Source organism: Urocampus carinirostris, chromosome 13 (genome assembly GCF_059441175.1).
Source record: "Urocampus carinirostris isolate Australia breed hairy pipefish chromosome 13, RoL_Ucar_1.0, whole genome shotgun sequence".
Classification (NCBI taxonomy): Eukaryota; Metazoa; Chordata; class Actinopteri; order Syngnathiformes; family Syngnathidae; genus Urocampus; species Urocampus carinirostris.
In genome coordinates this window covers 15,564,833-15,585,668 of record NC_142361.1, presented here as the reverse complement: position 1 = coordinate 15,585,668, position 20,836 = coordinate 15,564,833, and the positions used below count along the sequence as shown (strand labels likewise).

Here is a 20,836-nt window from a genome sequence, read left to right as displayed (position 1 = left end):
TAGATTTGATCAAATCTAATGTCATGTATTAAAATAAAATGCGCTGAAAAGTTAGCCTTTGTCTGGCCAGGTGGTTTGGGTTTTGTTGAATTTTGTCCTAAAATGTATGGCGTGGCGCCATCAAAAAAGGTTAGATAATGACCTTAAAATGTCCCTAATTTTTATCAACCTAAAACACGTACTTTAGATAAATATACTAAAGAAGATGAACATATTCCGTTTCTCTGGAGCTTATAGGAGCCATTAGTGTTACTATAAGTTTAAAATATCTTCGTTTTCCAATTTTCCTTAGTGGTGTACGGTGCCATTTTTTTGCTTTGGTTTGATTATGTCTTCCCTGCAAGGAAAAAAATAATTCAATGTAGGCATTAAAGGCTTCAGATTCAGCCTACTCCCTTTGGGTATGTTTATGTATTGCACAATTGTACTATACATCTGTTTTTGTGCAAATAGTTTAGTAATTCTTTTTTTAATTATTGATTGTTATTTTTCCTTGTGCTGTGCCTAAATAAAAAGTCACAAACATAAAAATAGGAAAAAAGTGAAGACACAATATAAAATAACAAAACAAAAACAAATAAGGTTTTTCACCAGAAAAGCACAGATAATAACGTGCAATTGTTCCCAAATATGTTTTTTAACCATTTCTCCACTAAATATATAAATTAAAAAACATGAATATTTGATATGAAAATAAAACCGTTAGTAATGCATTTATGCATAATTCATGTGGGCTGCGCTTACGTTAAACTTTCATATTCAAACATTCTGTGGGACGTAATTGGGACCCATGCTCTAATTTATTATGGCTTTTGCAGTTGCTATTTATATCTGCCATATAATATTAAAAGGTGATGTCACAACATACATTCAGTCAATGTATTTATATCATTTAGGACTCTTGATTTGCATGCTACCACCTTATTTTTGCAAATATCCATCCATCCATCCTTCCATTGTCTTCCGCTTATCCAAGGTCGGGTCGCGGGGGCAGCAGCGTTAAAAGGGAAGCCCATACGTCCCTATCCCCAGCCACCTCCTCCAGCTCATCTGACGGGACCCCGAGGCGTTCCCAAGCCAGCAGAGAGACATAGTCTCTCCAACGTGTCCTGGGTCGCCCCCGGGGCCTCCTGCCGGTGGAACATGCCCAGAACACCTCCCGAGGGAGGCGTCCAGGAGGCATCCTTATTAGATGCCCGAGCCACCTCAACTGGTTTCTCTCAACGCAAAGGAGCAGTGGCTCTACACCGAGTCCCTCCCGGATGACTGAGCTTCTCACCTTATCTCTAAGGGAGAACCCAGCCACCCTGCGGAGGAAACTCATTTCAGCCACTTGTATCCAGGATCGTGTTCTCTCGCTCATGACCCAAAGTTCATGACCATAGGTGAGGGTAGGAACTTAGATCGACCGGTAGATCGAGTACTTTGCCTTTCGGCTCAGCTCCCTCTTCACCACGACGGACCAGTACAGGGTCCGAATGACGGCAGACGCTGCACCGACCCGTCTGTCGATCTCCCGTTCCATCCTACCCTCACTCGTGAACAAGACCCCAAGATACTTGAACTCCTCCACTTGGGGCAAGACCTCCTCTCTGACCCGGAGGGAACATACCACCCTTTTCCGACTGAGAACGATGGCCTCGGACTTGGAGGTGCTGATCCTCATCCCGGCCGCTTCACACTCGGCTGCGAGTCGCTCCAGCGAGAGCTGAAGATCACGGCCTGAGGAAGCCAACAGCACCACGTCATCTGCAAAAAGCAGTGACGCAATGCTGAGGCCCCCAAACCAGACTCCATCCCCGCCAAGGCTGCGCCTACAAATTCTGTCCATAAAAGTTATGAACAGAATCGGTGACAAAGGGCAGCCCTGGCGGAGCCCAACCCTCACCGGGAACGAATCCGACTTACTGCCGGCAATGCGGACCAGACTCTGGCACCGGGCATACAGGGACCGCACAGCCCGGATAAGACTGTGCAGTACCCCATACTCCCGAAGCACCCCCCACAGGGCCTCCCGAGGAACACGGTCGAATGCCTTCTCCAAGTCCACAAAACACATGTAGACCGGACAGGCAAACTCCCATGCACCCTCAAAGACCCTGCAGAGTGTATAGAGCTGGTCCAGTGTTCCACGGCCAGGACGAAAACCACACTGTTCCTCCTGAATCCGAGATTCGACTTCCTGGCAGACCCTCCTCTCCAGTACCCCTGAATAGACCTTACCAGGGAGGCTGAGAAGTGTGAGTCCCCTGTAGTTGGAACACACTCTCCGGTCCCCCTTCTTAAAGACGGGAACCACCACCCCAGTCTGCCAGTCCAGAGGCACTGTCCCAGATGTTCACGCGATGTTGCAGAGGAGTGTCAACCATGACACGCCCACAACATCCAGAGCCCTAATGAACTCTGGGCGGATCTCATCGACCCCCGGGGCCCTGCCACCGAGGAGTTTTTTGACCACCTCCGTTACTTCAACCCCAGTGATACGAGAGCCCAACCCAGAGTCCTCAGGCTCTGCTTCCCCAGAGGAAGACGTGTCGGTGGGATTGAGGAGGTCTTCGAAGTACTCCGCCCACCGATTCACAACGTCCCGGGTCGAGGTCAGCAGCGCTCCATCGGCACTATACACAGTGTCCCCCCCTAAGACGCCGGACGGTGGACCAGAATTTCCTCGAAGCCGTTCGGAAGTCGGCTTCCATGGCCTCGCCAAACTCCTCCCATGCCAGAGTTTTTGCCTCGGCAACCCCCGAAGCCGCATTCCGCTTGGCCAGCCGATACCTGACAGCTGCTTCCAGATTCCCACAGGCCAGGAAGGCCCGATAAGACTCCTTCTTCAGCTTGACGGCATCCCTCACCGCCGGTGACCACCAACGGGTCTGAGGGTTGCCGCCGCGGCAGGCACCGACGACCTTACGGCCACAGCTCCGATCAGCCGCTTCGACAATGGAGGCGCGGAACATGGTCCACTCGGACTCAATGTCCCCCGCCTCCCTCGGGACATGGGCAAATGTTCTGCCGGAGGTGTGAATTGAAACTTCTTCCAGGGATCAGAATGGAGATTTTCATTTTCAGCTGAAATAGCCAGGGTCCAGGAATAAAGCAGGGCGGAGCCCAACCAACAATGCGGCCAATTTTTCTAACGGCCGCCAGGGTGCGCCAGAGCAATAAAGGAAAGAGTGAGACAGTCGGATTTTGAATTTGTTTGCTACGCAAGAGAAAAAGTGAAAAAGTCGGAATGCCTTTGGGGTTTAAAAACAGCGGAAATCCGCGGATCCGCGGAAAATTCTGATCCCTGTTCTTCTGACAGGATATTCTGCCAGGCGTTCCCAACAGACCCTCACAACACGCTTGGGTGTGCCGGGTCGGGCCGGCATCTTCCCCCACCATCGAAGCCAACTCACCACCAGGTGGTGATCAGTTGGCAGCTCCGCCCCTCTCTTCACCCGAGTGTCCAGAACATGCAGCCGCAGGTCCGACGAAAGGACGACAAAGTCGATCATCGAACTACGGCCTAGGGTGTCCTGGTGCCAATATGGACACCCTTATGTCTGAACATGGTGTTCATTATAGACAAACCATGACGGGCACAGAAGTCCAATAACGAAACACCACTCGGGTTCAGGTCACGCCCCTCCAGGTCTCACTGTCATTGCCCAAGTGAGCGTTGAAGTCTCCCAGCAGTACGAGGGAGTCCCCAGGGGGCGCACTCTCAAGCACACCCTCTAAGGACTCCAAGAAGGGTGGGTACTCCGAACTGCTATTTGGTGCATAAGCACAAACAACAGTCAGGACCCGTCCCCCCCACCCGAAGGCGGAGGGAGGCTACCCTCTCGTCTACCGGGGTGAACCCCAACGTACAGGCGCCGAGCCGTGGAGCAATTAATATGCCCACACCGGCTCTGCGCCTCTCACCACGGGCAACTCCAGAGTGGAAGAGAGTCCAACCCCTCTCGAGAGGACTGGTACCAGAGCCCAAGCCGTGCGTAGAGGTGAGTCCGACTATATCTAGTCGGAATTTCTCAACCTTACGCACCAACTCGGGCTCCCTCCCTGCCAGAGAGGTAACGCTCCATGTCCCAAAAGCCAGTTTCTGTAGCCGGGGATCGTCGCGCCAAGGACCCCTCCCTTGGCCGCTACCCAGCTCTCTGCGCACCCGACCCCTTTGGCCCCTCCTACAGGTGGTGAGCCCATGGGAAGAGGGTCCTACGTCGTCCCTTCGGGCTGTGCCCGGCCGGCCTCCATGGGTAAGGGTCCGGACACCAGGCGCTCACCAGCGGACCCCACCTCCAGGCCTGGCTCCAGAAGGGGGCCCCGGTAGCCCACGTCCGGGCGAGGGAAATCGAGGACCAAAGTTTTGTGTCATCATAAGGGGTCTTCTGATCTGCGTTTTGTCTGGCCACTCACTTAGGACCTGTTTGCCATGGGTGACCCTACCAGGGGCTTAAAGCCCCCGAGAACATAGCTCCTAGGATCATTGGGACACACAAACTCCTCCACCACGATAAGGTAGCAGATCAAGGAGTTTTTGCAAATATATAAATAAAAAATACATTTACTCTTAACTTCTCATGTTTCTATATACAGTATCTTGAAGAATTTGGTGTTTTGTTTAAAAAAACAATCCCTCAAAAAGCCACTTGCTCTTCCCTTATCTATTACATAGTAATGCCCCCCAAATAATTATAATTTAATCAGTAAATCTAACAAGCATTTGATTTTAGAAGATCTCGTTTTGAGTGAAAGTGCTGCTAAAGTTTGGTGTCCAGCTTTTAAAAAGCCGAAAAATAGATATAGATATATAGATACCTCAGGTGCAAGGTACTCGGGTGTGCCGCAGAAAGTCTTCATGGTGGCGGCATCCGTTATGCCTTCCTTGCACAGACCAAAGTCAGTTATCTTGATGTGGCCGTCTTTATCCAACATCAGGTTCTCCAGCTGGGAGGATGTGGATTAAAAAACACAACAAACAAAAAAACGTAACTCTTTCATAATAAAAACTTTTTTAGAAAAGGTAAATTTCTGGGTTTTGGGGGTCAAGGTAGGTAGATATTTTATATTTATAAACAGGACCTTGGAATCTGAAAAATGCCTGTATTTATGTGAAATGTGGTTTATGGTATAGTGCGTTTTTTTGAAAATATAGATAGACCATTTTATGTTTTTTTTAGCCAGGAGGATGGGGATTTTAAATCAAAACAAAATAAAACAATAACTAATAGCGTTAGTCTTGCGTTATCAAAAATTGTAAACCTAGGGGCAATTTTGTGAAACAAACTAGGACCTTTTATTGTGAAAGAAATACCCGCAGTCACATAAAATTTGTCATATGGTTTAGTGCAGTGGTCGGCAACGACCGGGTTGCAGACTAGCATCAGGCCGTTGGTCGTTTGGTACTGGGCCAAACAGAGAAATAAAAGCCTTAGTTTTCGCTTATAACGTATTTATTCGTGTATACTGTACAGACATGTTTTTTCAGCCAAAAATAAACTCAAAGTGGACTTTACACTGGGGTAGTATATCACCACAATTAAGCAAAGATTGATCAGTAGACGAATATCGCTGATTGCATTTGTTCAGCAACAAGAACCGAACCCAGATCGCGGTGGTGAGAGCGCCAAATCCTAGCCCCTAATCCACTAGGTTTATTGCTGACAAAAGAAAAGGTATTCGATTTTATCCTATCGTGATACTATTTCTACTAACTGTACCACATTGTACAACATTGCAATAAAGCATTATGGAGAAGCGTTCAAGTCATGTCATGTTTATTTGCAGTGCCCTTATTCACAAAAATCTCAAAGGGCTGCACAGGCCATCATTGCACCATCCCCTGATCTAAAACAGAGGGCAGGGAACAACTCAAAAACCTCATACAACGTTGCACAACATGATACTGTGAGTACAAATATAATTTAGATCCCCAGTGGTTGAGTATTTACACAGTGGATTTGGGCATATTGTTATTACTTTTGTTATTATTACTAATGGTCACCTAACGACTCTCAACGAGCTGATGCGACACGTTGGCTGGGTTGAGCAAGGGGGCTGGGAATCCCCTCCTCTGTATCAATCTCCCAGAACGAGTCAAGAACGTGAGTGTGTTCTTGACTCTACCCACCCCTAGGGGGCATATTGCTCCGGTATATACATACATACATACATACAAATAATATTATTGGGCCGGGCCGCGAGGATATAGTGAAATATTAAACAGGTCCGTGTTACAGCAAAGATTGCCGACCACTGGTTTATTGTGATTTGTTTATATATTATTTAAATACTCCATTTTATGTCAACAATGACATTGTCTTTACAGGAATCTAGCTTTCACTGGAAAAATCAAACTTGATTTGCCATTTGAGCGTATGTTCAGGTTTACCTTGAGGTCGCGGTACACGATCTTAGCAGAGTGCAAGTAATCGAGGGCCGAGACGATCTCAGCGCCGTAGAAGCGCGTGCGCTCTTCGGAGAACACCCGCTCTCTCGACAAGTGGAAAAACAGCTGTGGAGAAAGGCGAGGGGGGGGGGTGTAGCAGGGATGGCACAGCAATACTGTAATTACTGATTTATTGGAGGAAATTAGCACAACACAAACTGGCTGCCTGCACCATATTGAGATGATAGATGGAAGAGGTTGAGGGCGATCTCAAAAAAGGGGTGGGAAGCTCTCAGAGGACTTATCAGCTGGCAGCTCGTCTATAAGCTCCCTCCGAAAAAACCTCAGGCCAGGCTGATGAGGCGCTGGCGTGGAGTTGGGTGATGGGGGCCAAGTGTAGGTTTTAATCAATATGTCGCCTGAGTTAAAGGGAGGTGGAGAGCTACAGCAGCCCCCTCCCTCCTCGCAGCTTGTAATAGCCTCCAGTGACGCTCATTAGCAGGCCATTGCATTTTTTTAGTACCCGCTCTACACTTACTAGGTTTTTTGGCAAAAAACTCAAAGGTGGCCCTGTCTTCCAAGAAGATGCAGGTTTTTTTTTTTTTTTTTAAATTCCACTTTTTTCAAAATAAATGTTACAAAAATATCTTGTCTTTACATGATCTTTTTCTTGAAATTATATTTCACTTTTGTTATTGTTTTTGCGAAATATAACTTTTTCTTTTAATTTCATCATATGACCTATTCTTGAAGTTTTACAAAAAAAAAACTATTTCAAACAGGCCGGGCTTGTCCCTATCTGCCTTTTTTCATTTTATCCACCAGTCATTGTTCTTTTTTGTCTCTCTGCCTTTCTATCTCTAAAGTGTTAAAGATGCACTGCTGCTGTAATTAATAACCTAATTTTTAACCTGTCAAAATGACAGACGGCCTTGAAAAGTTCCGGTCAACGCTTAAAAGGAATCTGTCAATGATGGAAAATTGTCGGTTAATGAAACCTTTGCACACAGAAATATAAAAGATCTAAATGTTTATAAAGTCTAGTTTAACCCCGATTTTGTTACAAAAGACAGGGTCGATTTTTTTTTATCATAAATTACCTCTTCTCCTCACAAATAAAATGTGAAATTTCAGGTTTGTCAGGTTAACTGGTCAGGCTCGGACTGGGATTTAATACCTGAAGGCCCAGTTTGGGTCGGTTGGATTTTTTTTTAAAGCCCAATCTTACCTCTGCAACACCCCAAACAAAGTGTGTTAATATTACAATGTTTTTATCAAAAAATACCTGTTAATACATCATGTGGTGTCTCTTTCTCATAAAATGTATGTTTTTAAATTGAAATACGACTTTGCTGGAAAATTGCATTGCTTTTGCAGTGTCTGAAACTCGTGACAAAAAGTTACCGGACACCCGGGCAGACAACTCTGAAAATTGCCTGCCCAGCTATAAAGTTGCCTGCCTCATTTTTCACAACTTGAAACGCAATAAGACGACTTTTCGCAAAAAAAAAAAAAAAATATATATTGTTGCAAAGTATTAAGGATTGATAATAAGAATATATAACAGAACAACTCTTAAAAATTAAGTTTATTATAAACCTACTTATAACATTCATTGCATGTATATGACATCGCTGTTTTACATCTGCTATCAGTGTGTACCTGTATTTACTCATCTTCATTCATGCAATGTTTGCGTTGCGTCGTCTGCTACAAGCCATGTGAACACCTTTTTCCACGATGCTTTTAATGTACGTTTACGTTTTGTAGCGTCATACATTTTGCCGTCTTTGAATATTTATTCTATACATACATACATACAAATAATATTAGTGGTTGATTCTTAACCACTTCTCCATTTTTCTTGTGTTTTCTGTGCATTTACTTTTGTTAAAATTTGTCAATTCAATAGCGCTCTTACTCGTGATATTGCGGCAAGACGTTTTCCATTGTGTGACGTCATTACACACGCACCATATTTTGTTTTGCTATTGTTGATTGCCATGTTGTATTGAATGGAGCTGTGTTCTTGTTTTGCTTGCTGTTGAGGAATAAATATGCTTAAAGGATGAACCACAATGACCTGTTTCTTGTCACGCATAAGGAAACTGCACACTCTGACATATCCTTAACAACCTTGGAAAATGATGTGCAAATGCGCGACCTTATAACGCTCGGGAAAGTCCGGAAGTCCGGAAGTTATTCGATGTCTTCTGATCGGCTGCCGAGTATTCAAATTGCTAAACGAACCGAAATTTTGAAATTTCCAAACTGAAGGAAGATTTAATATCTTTCATAAACGTTTGATTTGAGAAAAAAAAAAATCTTTATTTTGCTCTTTGTTTTTCCCCCTTGAATAAGTTGTCGGCCACCCGGACAGAGACGTTGTGTATGTTGTACGCCCGACGTAAAAGATGCACGCCTCGGGCGTCCGAGCAGGCGTTATTTCAAACACTGCTTTTGGCGTTAAAACTTGTTATTGAAAATCACACTTTTATTAGGAAAGAAAAAACACTGAACCTATTATGAAATTAAATTGTATGTTTTAGTGTTCTAAATTAACAAATCATATTTCATATCTACTGTATAATACTACTGATTTTTTTAATTCAACCTTATACTTGTTGACTGTGTCCTTTTAGAGGAGACATTTTAGTTCAAATTATTGTGTACCATATTTGGCGACAAATGTGATGCTCTTCACTAAAAGAAACGGTTTTTGGAGGGGGTTCCCAGGATGATCCTCTCGTTCCCTGCAGCCTCTTCCGAGTTAGGTTTTTTTGTGCGCTGTCACTTGTCACACACGTGGCCCTTAGTGGGGGAGTACAACATTACCCAGGAGGACTTACATCTCCACATTAATTGCTTGGGGAGGTTTGTGTACGGCCGCTGGAGTGATGCTCACAAATGGAGCACCTTGCAGTGTGCGCGTGCCCGCTAACATGACAGGTGGGCCTTCATTGGAGCACTGGCAGCTGTAACTGTGGCAGCTTTGTAATTGGAGCCACGCGTGCAGTGTGTGCAGCCACAATTTGTCCGAAGAGGGCATATTTGCAGTGCGTGTTTACCGCCGTCTTCGGCAATCGTTTGCTCAGGCCTGGCGCTGAGCAAAAAGCCTCACTTGCCGGATGCCGGGCAGCAGGTGACGAGCGCACTGAGGGAATGAGGCGAAATTGCAAACGGCTGAGATTTGGGGAAATATGGGGAGGGAGAAGCCAAACTCATTTTGTCAACGACTGTCATTCTGGCTGCTCGAGGCCCACAGGTGAGCTCACAGGCAGGGGCAGGAGGAAGAGGCACATGATGAGCCAAATTGGCTGTCGAATTGACACAAAAAACTGAATCGCTCACTTTTAGCATTGTGTGCAGTGGACCCTCATGATTTCACGTTGGTTCTAAAAACTGTGAGGAAGGGATTTTTGTTGGTTTCTATAGGGAAAAACTCCATGCAAATATTTTGTGTTGTGGCAACCCCACACGGCATTTACATTGAGGCTGCAATTGTGGAACAAAATTTACCCATTTGTCTATTAAAGAGTTTACCCTTTTGTCACATGCATTTAACACCCGCAACAAAACAAGGGACATTAAGTAGATACGCCCTAATGGCTGAGATAATATTGAGTAAATGCAAAGTTTTTAAAAGAACATTATGGTTTTAAACGGACTACTGGTCTCCAAAGACAGTGTAAATATTTTGTCTATTTATTCTGACGCTCTTTAATCTTATTTTTCTCTTTTAAGTCTTTTATTACATGTTTATCTTGGAGTGCCATGTCTAATCTCGTTGCAAACAATGTTCACAAGATTTTTATCAATGACTTTAACTATTTGATTAAATTCAAAAACAGTCACAGTGTAGGAATTAGTTTATGTACTAACCAACTAAAATAAAACTTTTTAAATAACAATAATAAGTCCATCTTCTGTTGATCTGGATTGGATAATTTTTATACCAAATACCAATAAACATATGGAGCAGACTATAGCCTGCATGCCGGATAAGGCCCGCCAACAGATTTAATCTGTCCTGTATGACGAAGCTGAGAGCTGGAAGTCAGGAGCCGTTTAAAGCCCCCATATGTAATATTTGACCACTACATGGCACTGTGTTGTCTGGTGCGAGCAAGAGCCAGTGCCACAGAGCCGGACAAACACGGCGTCGGCCTTAGAAGGTATCTCACTCTGTAAAAAAAAAATAAAAAATAAAAAATAAAAATTCTCGGCCTATGATTTTTTTTTTATAAAAAATCAACATTGATATGATAGTTCATGTATTTTTGCGTAGTATTCAAATACTTTTTGTCTTTTTCTTCCAAAATGAAAGTATTTTTGTACCACTAAGAGGCACTTAGTATTACACACTGTCCATTTACAGCAATAGGATTGCGCTCACCTGGATTGAAAAACACAAAATTAAAAAAATAGCATGTGAGTGTCTATGCAGAGGTTTAAAGAAGCTTTGGCGACTTTTTATGAAAGATATTAAATCGAACATCAAAGTTCCCAAATCCAGGTAAACATTTTCCATAAAAAATATAAATAAAAAGCAGGAAAATACTTTTAAATAATTAAATAAATAATTTAATATAATAGCAACATAAATGTTCAAAAGTACTACTAATAAAAATATTAGTTTGTACATGATTCAAATTGAATCTTTTCTTCCGGCGCCGTCACGAATGGCACCCACTCCAGCAGCTCCCGTGTTTTTTTCGATTGTTCTCGATTGTTCTCAGCTCAGGGATGCTGCTGGAAATGTGAATTTCCCTTCGGGGATGAACAAAGTATCTATCTATCTATCTATCTATCTATCTATTTTGGCGTCTTTCTTACCCTGTGTCCTTCGTGGGCCCCGATATATATATTTTTTTTATTGTGTTAATGGCCGACTATTTAATTGGCCTACTACTCTGCTTTATTTATTCAATTTATAAAAATATTAAATTTCATTAAAAAACACTTCCTAACTAGCCCTATTCATTTAAATTACAAATGATTAAATTTAGTGCTGAAAATGGGATATATTACTTTGCTATTACTTTTAATTATCATATTAAATATTATTCGTAAATTATTTATTTGTATATTTTAAATCTTTAAAAACCATACAGATTGATCTGTCCTTTTTTTAAACAAATAGACAATGAAAGTCAATTTAGGTATGTAAATGTAAACGAGAAAATATTGACTGTTAAATTTTTTCTACACATATTGCCGAGGTATTAGATTTAATACTCTCTATCGGCATATAAAAAAATTAAATACATTAGTTGTGTTTTTATTCTCCGGCCCAGCTCCTTTGAAAAGGTGTTCAAACGCAGCTGCAACTCAAGAAGTCTGCCAACCGCTGATATAGAGGATGAACTGCATTCAATAAGTTTAGTGTGTGGTATAATTTGTGTGTGTCCTACCTCTCCACCGTTCACGTACTCCATGACGAAACAGAGGCGGTCTTTCGTCTGGAATGAATACTTCAGTGACTGAAATATTGAACAAAAAACTGTTAATTTGTGCACGGCGCAACATTCTCATGATTTTCTTCTTGCCATTTTCCTTTTGTCCTTCCTGTGCTATTCTGACACAAATGAGAAGCTCACAGGTGCCTTTGACCATTTCGAATGTCATTGCTTGTTCAAGAATGAGAACAGCAGGTGCAACAAACAAAACAAAACTAGCATCGATAGCTTTAGACGGTTCACGTTTGCATGTGCTTTGGGAAACAATCAAGTGTTTACTTTGAAAAGTGGAGGCGCTGAACAAAAGAACATTTGGTCTCTGCATCTCTTTGTGGCTGCAGATGTGACAGTGGTAGGGAAAAAAAGGATCTAGAGCAGACGGTCCGCCAGAGAAGTTAGAGAGAGCTGATGTGTCTGCGCAAACACCAAACAGCCAACAGATGCGTCCATTATCATACCACAATTTGATGCCTCCAGCGTAATTAGCCTCCAGAGACTCAGGTACGTATAGGATCAATATGCCACCTCATGTGTGCGTGCAGATGTAGCACGTTTGCATGTGAGAAACCCCTGTTGTGTGGCATTTGTGGCACTTACAGTGAGAAAAGGGTGCCTTGTGTTTTTCAGGACTCTGCTCTCGGTGAGCGTGTGTGCCACCTCATCCTGTAAATGTGAAACAACCAATAAGAATTTTCAATTTTCACACAACTCCGGGCAAGTTGAAAAGTTGATTAGATGACTCAGAAAACCAAACCTTAGCAATGATGACTTCCTTTTTGAGAATCTTCATGGCGTAGTATTTCCCGCTGGCCTTCTCTCGGACCAGAATAACTTTCCCAAACGTTCCCTTTCCGAGCAACTTTAGGTAATCAAAGTCGCTCATTGTCTGGGTGACAAAACAAACTGAGTTCACGATGTACAAGAAACAAAAAACTTGCACAATTTCTAGGGGGGGGGTTTTAAGGGTTATTGTTCTATCTTCGTTATTCATTATCCATTATCCGTTATCGGTCAGTTCATTATACGCTACAAAGCCTAGGAGCCGGGACACTTACTCTCAGCCAAAAGGCCAAGCTAAGGTCCTAGCCCTAAAGCCATGTTGCGATCATTGCGAATGCACCGTCCCCGGAGGTACTGCAATACCAGGCCGATGCGTGGAGTGGACAGAGCAAGCTCTTATTCCATCTCCGGAATGCAAAAATCAAAAGGCCAAGCGGCCAAGTTAAGGTCCTAGCAGGCCAAGCTAAGGACCTGGCATCAAAGATGAGGACGGCTTACCGTGAATTTCATAATTGCACATCAGATGTTATCCTCTGAATCATCAGGGATGGCTCATCAAATAGAGGCATTATTACCACAGAAGGAACAGGACTAAGGGACACTTTAAAAGCAGGCGTTGGGAACCTTTTTTACTCAAAGAGCCATGAAAGTAAAATATTTAGATTTTTATTTTGAGAGGCAACTCATATATTTTCAGACAAAATTTAACAAAAGCGCCAAACCTGCTCTCCAGACAAAAGCTATTTCTTCAGGACATTTTATTTCACTGTGTGACGTTCGATATCAAAAAAAGTACCACTTAAAAAATGTTCTCCCTCCCACAGTTACCCAAGATAGTTAAGGCGCATTCTTGTAGTCAAAAATGGTTTCAAAACAATGAGCGAGCAGGGTTCTTTTGTAAAAATGTTACAAATTACTGCAAATGAGAAAGGGTGTGTGCTATGTGTGCAGAAATCCAGCCACTCCTACTGCTCACCAAATCAAATTACTCTGGGTGCTTGGCTGTTTTTTTCTGATGTTTACAGTCTTTTTTGTGGGTTTTCTTCATGAAGTGTCTCAACAGTGAACATGCATTGTTTACTAAGCTTCCATATACACAATATTTAAGCAATGTACAACCAAAACAGGGTGTGTTCTTGTGACAACTTGTCTGTAAACTAATTGAGACTGTGTCCTATATATTCCAGACCGAACCCAGAGCTGACTTTTTCTTTTGCTCCGCACACACCAAAATTGGAAAAATAGAGTCTACCAGAGCCTTTTTTAATCTCTGAGCGAGATGTACTGATAAAATATTGCAATACCTGACTCGCAAGCCATACGTTCCTGACCCCTGCTTTAAGGGGTACTTGAGATTTGACAATATTTTCAAGTAGCATTCTAGTAGGAGCACTTGCTTACATACACTAAAAGGACAAACAATATGTCCATTTAGAAGATAGTTTTGCTCATTGTGTTAAGTATTTTCCTTAGACTTTTGTGAAACTTCTATCAAAAAAATCATTAAATTGACAACAATTTAGTTATTTCTTATTTTAACGTATTGAATGAACATATATATTTTATTTACGAACATGAAACTTTTTCTGTAGTTTTTACAAGAAAATCAAGTTAAAAATTACAGGAACACCAAAATACATAGAGCCCAGCACAGACGAGGCACTATTAGCAATATACTGTTTGCGATCAGCGCCTTTGGCAGACGGCGCTGTGCCCTGCGCACGAGACGCCACTTTCAGAGACAAAGTTGTGTTGATCACGTGTTTGGGATCAAGTGACCATTCAAGATGGCAACATTGGTAACCTGCCATATTTTCGTGACTTAATGGTGGTTAGTTTTTCTTTGGATACATCAATTATATACAGAAAATATAATAAGTTATGCATGTTAAAATGAGACGGAATTCCAATGCAAATGATACTATGGAAAAGTTGTGTCACGATTCATTTTAGTTTAACTCCAGCCGTCGGGGGTTGGGATAAACAACATGTTTAAAATGCAAATGTAAACATTTGGAGCGTGTTTGATGGAGGACACTTTCAACTGATCCATATGGATAAAGAAATTGATTAGTTTGTAAGATTTGCGGACCTAAAATTTACATGAACATGAGCGCATTGTTGAATAATAAATTACAATCCAGCAAACTGTTTGGCTATCTTGATGCGCGTCATGGCATATGTATAGTATGCGGAGTTCCCACGCGATATCATTATAACAAACAAAAATAGAACAGATAAATTATAAACGAGAAATTACAGTGGATTGTTAGAGATCTTGATCGCCTTCTAGTCCCATTTCTACTTGTTCGTATATTTGGGGACCAGCTGACAACTGATTCAGATTCAGATTTACTTTATTGTCATTCGTGTACAGAACGAAATGTCGATACATCTGACCCGCACATGTTCTTTGAACGTCAGCCGGGATAGATAAGATTAACCATGTCTTCGTCAGAATTTTAGCGCAGCAGTTCGTCATCTCGCGGTTCGATGCCAACTGAAGCCAAAGTAATTTTGGGTTATATCAACCAATTTATCTTCTATAGGGGCTTCTGAAATGTTTTCAGGCGTCACCGCTTTGTTTTGTTTTTAGAGCACATGTTCTGGAAAAGAGCCGTGCACGGTTTTCCTCGTGCGCCGTACACAGGCAGAATTTCGCAACTGAGTGCCAAAATTATTAAACATGTTAGATAAGCAATGCCTTTGGCGCCACCCCCTTATTCTTCAAAAAGTGCACATGAGCAGCAAAGAGCAAAATGCTAAAAGCCAATGGCGATGCTTGCGGATAGCGACTTGAGTGTCTGGGACTTAAATAAAAAAAAGCCTATCCAACAACGGGATTCTTTGTTTTCAAAAGAATTATTTTACCAGTCCCACTGATTAAATAGTTTGAGAAACAGAGAAGACAAAACTGAATCGACAATTTTGCATAAGTTTAGTGACATGAAATATGGGAAATATCAAAAGTCAAAATGTCAAAATACTGAAAATGGTAAAAACATTTCAGTTTTCAAAATGACAGGCAAATTAACTCCAAAGCTTCTTTCAACAAATGTCAGGAAGTGTTTGCTTTTATTTATGTACGTATTTTTTGTTGCGTGTTCTTATGATTAAAAATGGGGAAAATGAGTCAAAACATGGGAGTTTGAACAAAGTGTTAATTTTTCGTAACAAAACTTTTCAGTTTGTTAACCCCCGCAAAAAGGAATCGTAATAACTAGTTAGAATCAGGATTTTTTTCCCAAATGTCTAGTGTTGACACATTCAAAATTTTAGTAATGTTTCCATACTTGTGCTACCTTGCGTTTATGGTGTGTGGTTGAGATGTCCATCTCCTCCTCAACCATGTTGTCAATGTTGGAGGTGGGGCTACACAAGATCCTTTCCTCCTCCTGCTTCTGCAGCTTGTCTGCCACCATCTGGATGGCCTCCGTCCACTCATCCCTACCAGGGAACCACAGAACTCGTAAGATACTAGATATGATATTGCACTCCAACTGTGCAGCTTACTACAGTTATTGCAGGTTATCTGAGAAAATGGTAACTAAGCTTAAAATTGACATTAACACTCCTTTGTTTAACAAAGAGGAAAATGACCACCAAAAGATTCAAGCCAATGAACAATGATCACAGAGCAGAATTAATGCCTGCTTGTTTGTGTGTGCGTGCGTGCGCCTTCATGTATAATAACCCCCCATTACAGTGAACAATGGATTGTTGTTGGCAAACATTGTTCTCCCCCATTGGTTTTTCATTAGCAGACTTGTTCAACATCTGCTGGGACTAAGTTTGTCGATTAGAATGTGTGTGTGTGTGTGTGTGTCTATCTGGTTATTGTTAGTAACAATGATGAATATGATGACTTGCACAAATGCACAATTCCCTTCTGGTTGATAAAAAATGGAAGACAAAAACAGTTACTTATTAGGTTTGATCTGTGCCAAGTGTGTTATTTTCTTCTGTTTAAGTTTTTTTTTTTTAACTACCGTACATTCTGGACTGTAAGCCACTACTTTTTTTCCAAAACTTTCAACCCCGCGGCTTATTCAGTGATGCGGCCAATTCATGTAATTTTTTAACGGCCGCCAGCGGCGCTCGAGTACAAAAGAAAAGATTTAGACCGGTGGAATATATGCGCCGGGGAAGACTGCAACTTCTTGGCTTGTGCATAAATTAAATTAGCGTAAACATACCCTCATCATCCAAAATGCAAAAAGAAAGGCACATGACGCAGCACATGAGGAAGATGAGGACGGTTTACCGTGATTTTTACAAGTACGGTATGTTTTTTTTAACAGACCCATTTATTGTGTTGCGAGCGTGTTGCCATTAGCTGCCCTGTCACAGGCACCGTTTGGGATGAAAGTTATATTATTAATATTAAAGCTTTGAAAACTCTCTCGGTGTACGGTCTTTCTTTGTAAATTTGTGTAACCATGTATAATATGTATTTGCAACTGTATATTTTTGTAATGTATTTATTTGTATTTATTTTAGACACTTATTCTGATATGTTTTGCACGGGCGAATGAAAAAGAATGGGCAGAACAAACGCGGGGTGACGGTAAGGTGAGGAACAGACAGACCTGTTTGTGGACGCGGCGGACAATTGTGGATATATATTTTTCCCTCCCTTACCTTTGAAAATATACACTTTTTTCCTTGGATTACTTTCAACGGGACCCGGACTCTGCAGGTCTGCATCAAACCTTAAGTACCGGTATCATTTTCTGTTCATTTTGGCTGTGATTTTTAGACTGTGTACTTTAATGAAGGACATTTACTTTCAATCGCGGGACATAAAGTCGGGTTTGGGTTAATTTTGTGTTTGTGTTACATTTTTTTAATGTGGCCGCATGCGGCTTATATACGGGTGCAGCTTGTGTAAGTACAAAATCGGTTTTCCTCTTGGTGGGTGCGGCTTATCAGGTGCGCTCTATAGTCCGAAATTTACGATACATTCTTTTGATGTAAAAGTCACCTATTTTTTCAAAACATATTTGGTTAGTGTGTTAATTTACACAGGGTTCCCCCAGGATGTGTCCATTCAATTTGAAGACTTTTAAGACATTTTCAAGACCACATACAATGAAATTTAAGACCAATTTTGCACTTATTCCGGCAAAGAGATGCGGCAGGTGCGCCTGACGCCTTCCGATCACGGAAGCAGAAACTTTAAGGGTTGAAGGATGGATGCGGTGATCACGCAGTGGAACTGAGCCCTGCCGGCGACCTCTCGCACAAACCCGTAAAATCCGCGCACGCTCCCGGTCCTCTTAGGCACCAAGTCGCCGTGTGGGGAGATGGCTGACTATGTAGGGGCGACCTTGAACGTCCAGGGCGGCGGAGTGGCACGCGGCCGCGAGTGGTTCAGGACGTCAGCCGGGCGGCCCTGTTGTCCCTGCCATGTCCGACACACCCACTACAACGGGTTACGGATGTAGGCCGGGAAACCCAGTGATGGAGGTCTGCACCCAACTGCTGCCATTATCCCACTGTGCTGGGTGACGCCGCTGCTGCGGCCGCAATTGGTTCGGGTGTCAGCTGGGCGACCCCTCCCACTCATTCCCTAACACAGCCTGAAGACAGTTATACTTTAAATCACTCTACCACAATGGGTTAAACCTACACTGTCTCATCCCAAAGTTACTCCAACGACAACAGCGGGTTAGAGACTGACTGTGTGGAATGCTCTTCCCCCTGAGATTCGATTTGCAACCTCAGTGGAAATGTTTAAATCTAAGCTTAAAACACACTTCTACTCTATAGCATATGAATAACCTATATCTTATGTTGATAATATGTGTATTATTTGCCCTCATGTAAGTTTTAGATGAGGGGATGATGTCATAATAGTCTGTAGTTTGCAATAGTCTTTGATCTGTGCAGCCCTTTGAGACTCTTTGTTATTAAGGGCTAAACAAATAAACATGACTTGACTTAACTCATATAATGCTGCATTTTTTAAAATGCAGAAATCTCGATTTTTGACTGACACATTGCATTTATTGGTCAGATATAGTTTAAGTCGGAGAAAATGAAAAATTATTTCATGACACAACACGTGTTTTTGTTAGTTTACTTATGATGCAGTCATTAGCTCTATCACCAAGATAAGACAGGGAAAAATAAGACATTTGAGGGTAAAATTTAAGATTTGTAGACAAAATTTAAGATCTTTTCAATGCCTTGATTTGCAGTTGTCAAATTTAAGATTTTTTTCAAATTTTTAAGACCTTGGAAAATCCTGTGACATTAATTCTGTGTAATAAAAATATTGGTAATGTACTACCTTTTTCAATACATCTATGAATATTTTTTATTGATAAGGTTATGCAATTTATGTTTTCTAGTTAGGTGAAAGGAGTTTTTTTGAAAGGGAAATGAATGAACATGTTTCGTTGACAAACAATTTATTTTTCTGACCCCAAGAAAAATCAAAAAAAGAGAGCGGAATCAGCATTGTTTGGATAACATTTAAAACATTTTTAATAGTAAAAATTAAGCTTAGGTTGAGCGATGTTCTCTCTGGGACGATCTTTGCCCAAACTGAGTTAATTCTTCAGTACATTCCAGAGAAATATGCGAGTGGCGGGCGAAGTGAGGTGAACTCCTCAAAGACGACATTCAAACATTGCAAAAATCATCAGCACTCAGTGAGCAAAACGTGATGCGCCGGCAATAACAGAACCTGTTTGACTCCCAAATGCTCACCGCTGCGTGTTTTACTTCAAGTTACATGCACATATGTTTCCCGCGGGGATTTGGAAGAACATCTATCTCAACATAAACAGCTCTTCCCGCTTTATTTCAAGATCTGAATCTCTTTTGAGAGCAAAGACTTAGCAAGCGTACCCTACACACTGCACAACAAGGGCAAACGTCTGCTCTCGCTTGACAACAATGAAGCTCTCAGTCGGCCATGATGTACATACTGCGACATGAAAAGCAACAGGAACTCTCTCAAGGTCACAAAGCAGATAAATGCTCGTTCTCTCTCTTGGTTTGAGTGTTTTTACAATAATGAGTTTTTTGGGGGGCTAATGAGCGATAATGGGCCCGTCTACAGTTGGGCGCGGAGCCAGCATGTGAGCGGCTGGAGCACTGCCAGTACAATGTGGCGAATACAGTAAACACACTTCTGGAGGACACTATTAGCGCTGCACATCTGGATCAGATGTTTATACCTGACTTTTAACGAGCTGTTCAATGTAAAGGTATTCTTTTGCGTTAATTATCGAAAGTTGATATTATCAACTAAGCACCAAGTTATTAGAAATACACACACAGATATATATATTTACACACACTCACCCACACACAAATTGTAGTGAAAAGGATGCACAGGAGCATCTGTGGTCTTCTGGGCAAAGCTGTTCATTTTCTGGAGATAAACACCTCAGCTCCTCAGAAAGCAAGTGAGCAGCTGGAGAATTTATGCCGACGCTACTTGAAAGGTCTTCTCTACCGCCTCACTCACACACGCACAGAAACACTGTACATACACACAAAGTCCTCCCGGTGCCCTTGATGAAACGTATGCAACATCATAAATAATGTACTTCTATCATGGAAGTTTGTAGTGTACTTTTCTTACAAAAGTTTATTGTTTGTTCACCGTTTTGGAAAAAAGTTAAAAAAAAAAGTTGTTGGGTTTGTTTTCGTACTGACCTTTCGTCGGGGGAGTCCACATGGAAGGTCCGCTCGATGACGGTGGTCCACTGGAGACAGCGGATGATGAAGGTGTTGGGCTTGGGCCTCTCCGTCTTCATCAATTGACATTCTGCAAACAGTAAAAGGACGCGGGCTTGTTAAAAAATGTCTGAAAGATATTGATATATTTTTAAAAGTCACTTGTATACAAATACTTGGGACTCGTTTAAGTATAACAGACTTGAAGCAAATGGTAGATGGAACAGTTAAAATCTTATGAATTGTTTTTTCTGGATACCTTTACTAGTTACCAATCTGCAATCGTCTGAACTTTGGTTTCAGTACTGCTATTCATTTTTCACAGACTGGAATTGGCTGGCAATCAGTCTAGGGTGTCCCCTGCCTTCTGCATAGAGTCCACTGTAATGGGCTCCAACACCAATGCGACCCTTGTGGGCATAAGCGGTAAGAAAATGAATGAATTAACTTTCACTGTATACTTTACCACCATTTATGATGAAATTAAAAGAGTTAAAGCTGAAAAAAGGTCCTTTCATGTATTATTTTT

At 42.0% G+C, this 20,836-nt stretch overlaps 1 protein-coding gene and 1 pseudogene across 3 annotated transcripts in view; both read right to left on the bottom strand.

Annotated features, from left to right (window-relative positions):
• Window positions 1–20,836, bottom strand: part of akt3a (AKT serine/threonine kinase 3a) — an 85,806-nt gene that overhangs the window by 19,523 nt on the left and 45,447 nt on the right. For 2 of the 3 annotated variants that reach the window (XR_015852429.1, XM_088351169.1), the window contains exons 4-10: window positions 20,287–20,398; window positions 15,906–16,059; window positions 12,587–12,718; window positions 12,430–12,495; window positions 11,788–11,856; window positions 6,377–6,499; window positions 4,804–4,932 (exon numbers count right to left, since the gene is read on the bottom strand). Coding sequence is in view for 2 of the 3 variants with exons in the window: in XM_088351169.1 (XP_088207295.1) it covers window positions 4,804–4,932; window positions 6,377–6,499; window positions 11,788–11,856; window positions 12,430–12,495; window positions 12,587–12,718; window positions 15,906–16,059; window positions 20,287–20,398 (785 nt within the window). In the remaining variant the exon portion in view is untranslated. The remainder of the gene's footprint in view (window positions 1–4,803; window positions 4,933–6,376; window positions 6,500–11,787; window positions 11,857–12,429; window positions 12,496–12,586; window positions 12,719–15,905; window positions 16,060–20,286; window positions 20,399–20,836) is intronic. The other variant, XM_088351170.1, reaches the window with a different exon arrangement.
• Window positions 12,942–13,058, bottom strand: LOC148353836 (U2 spliceosomal RNA; annotated as a pseudogene).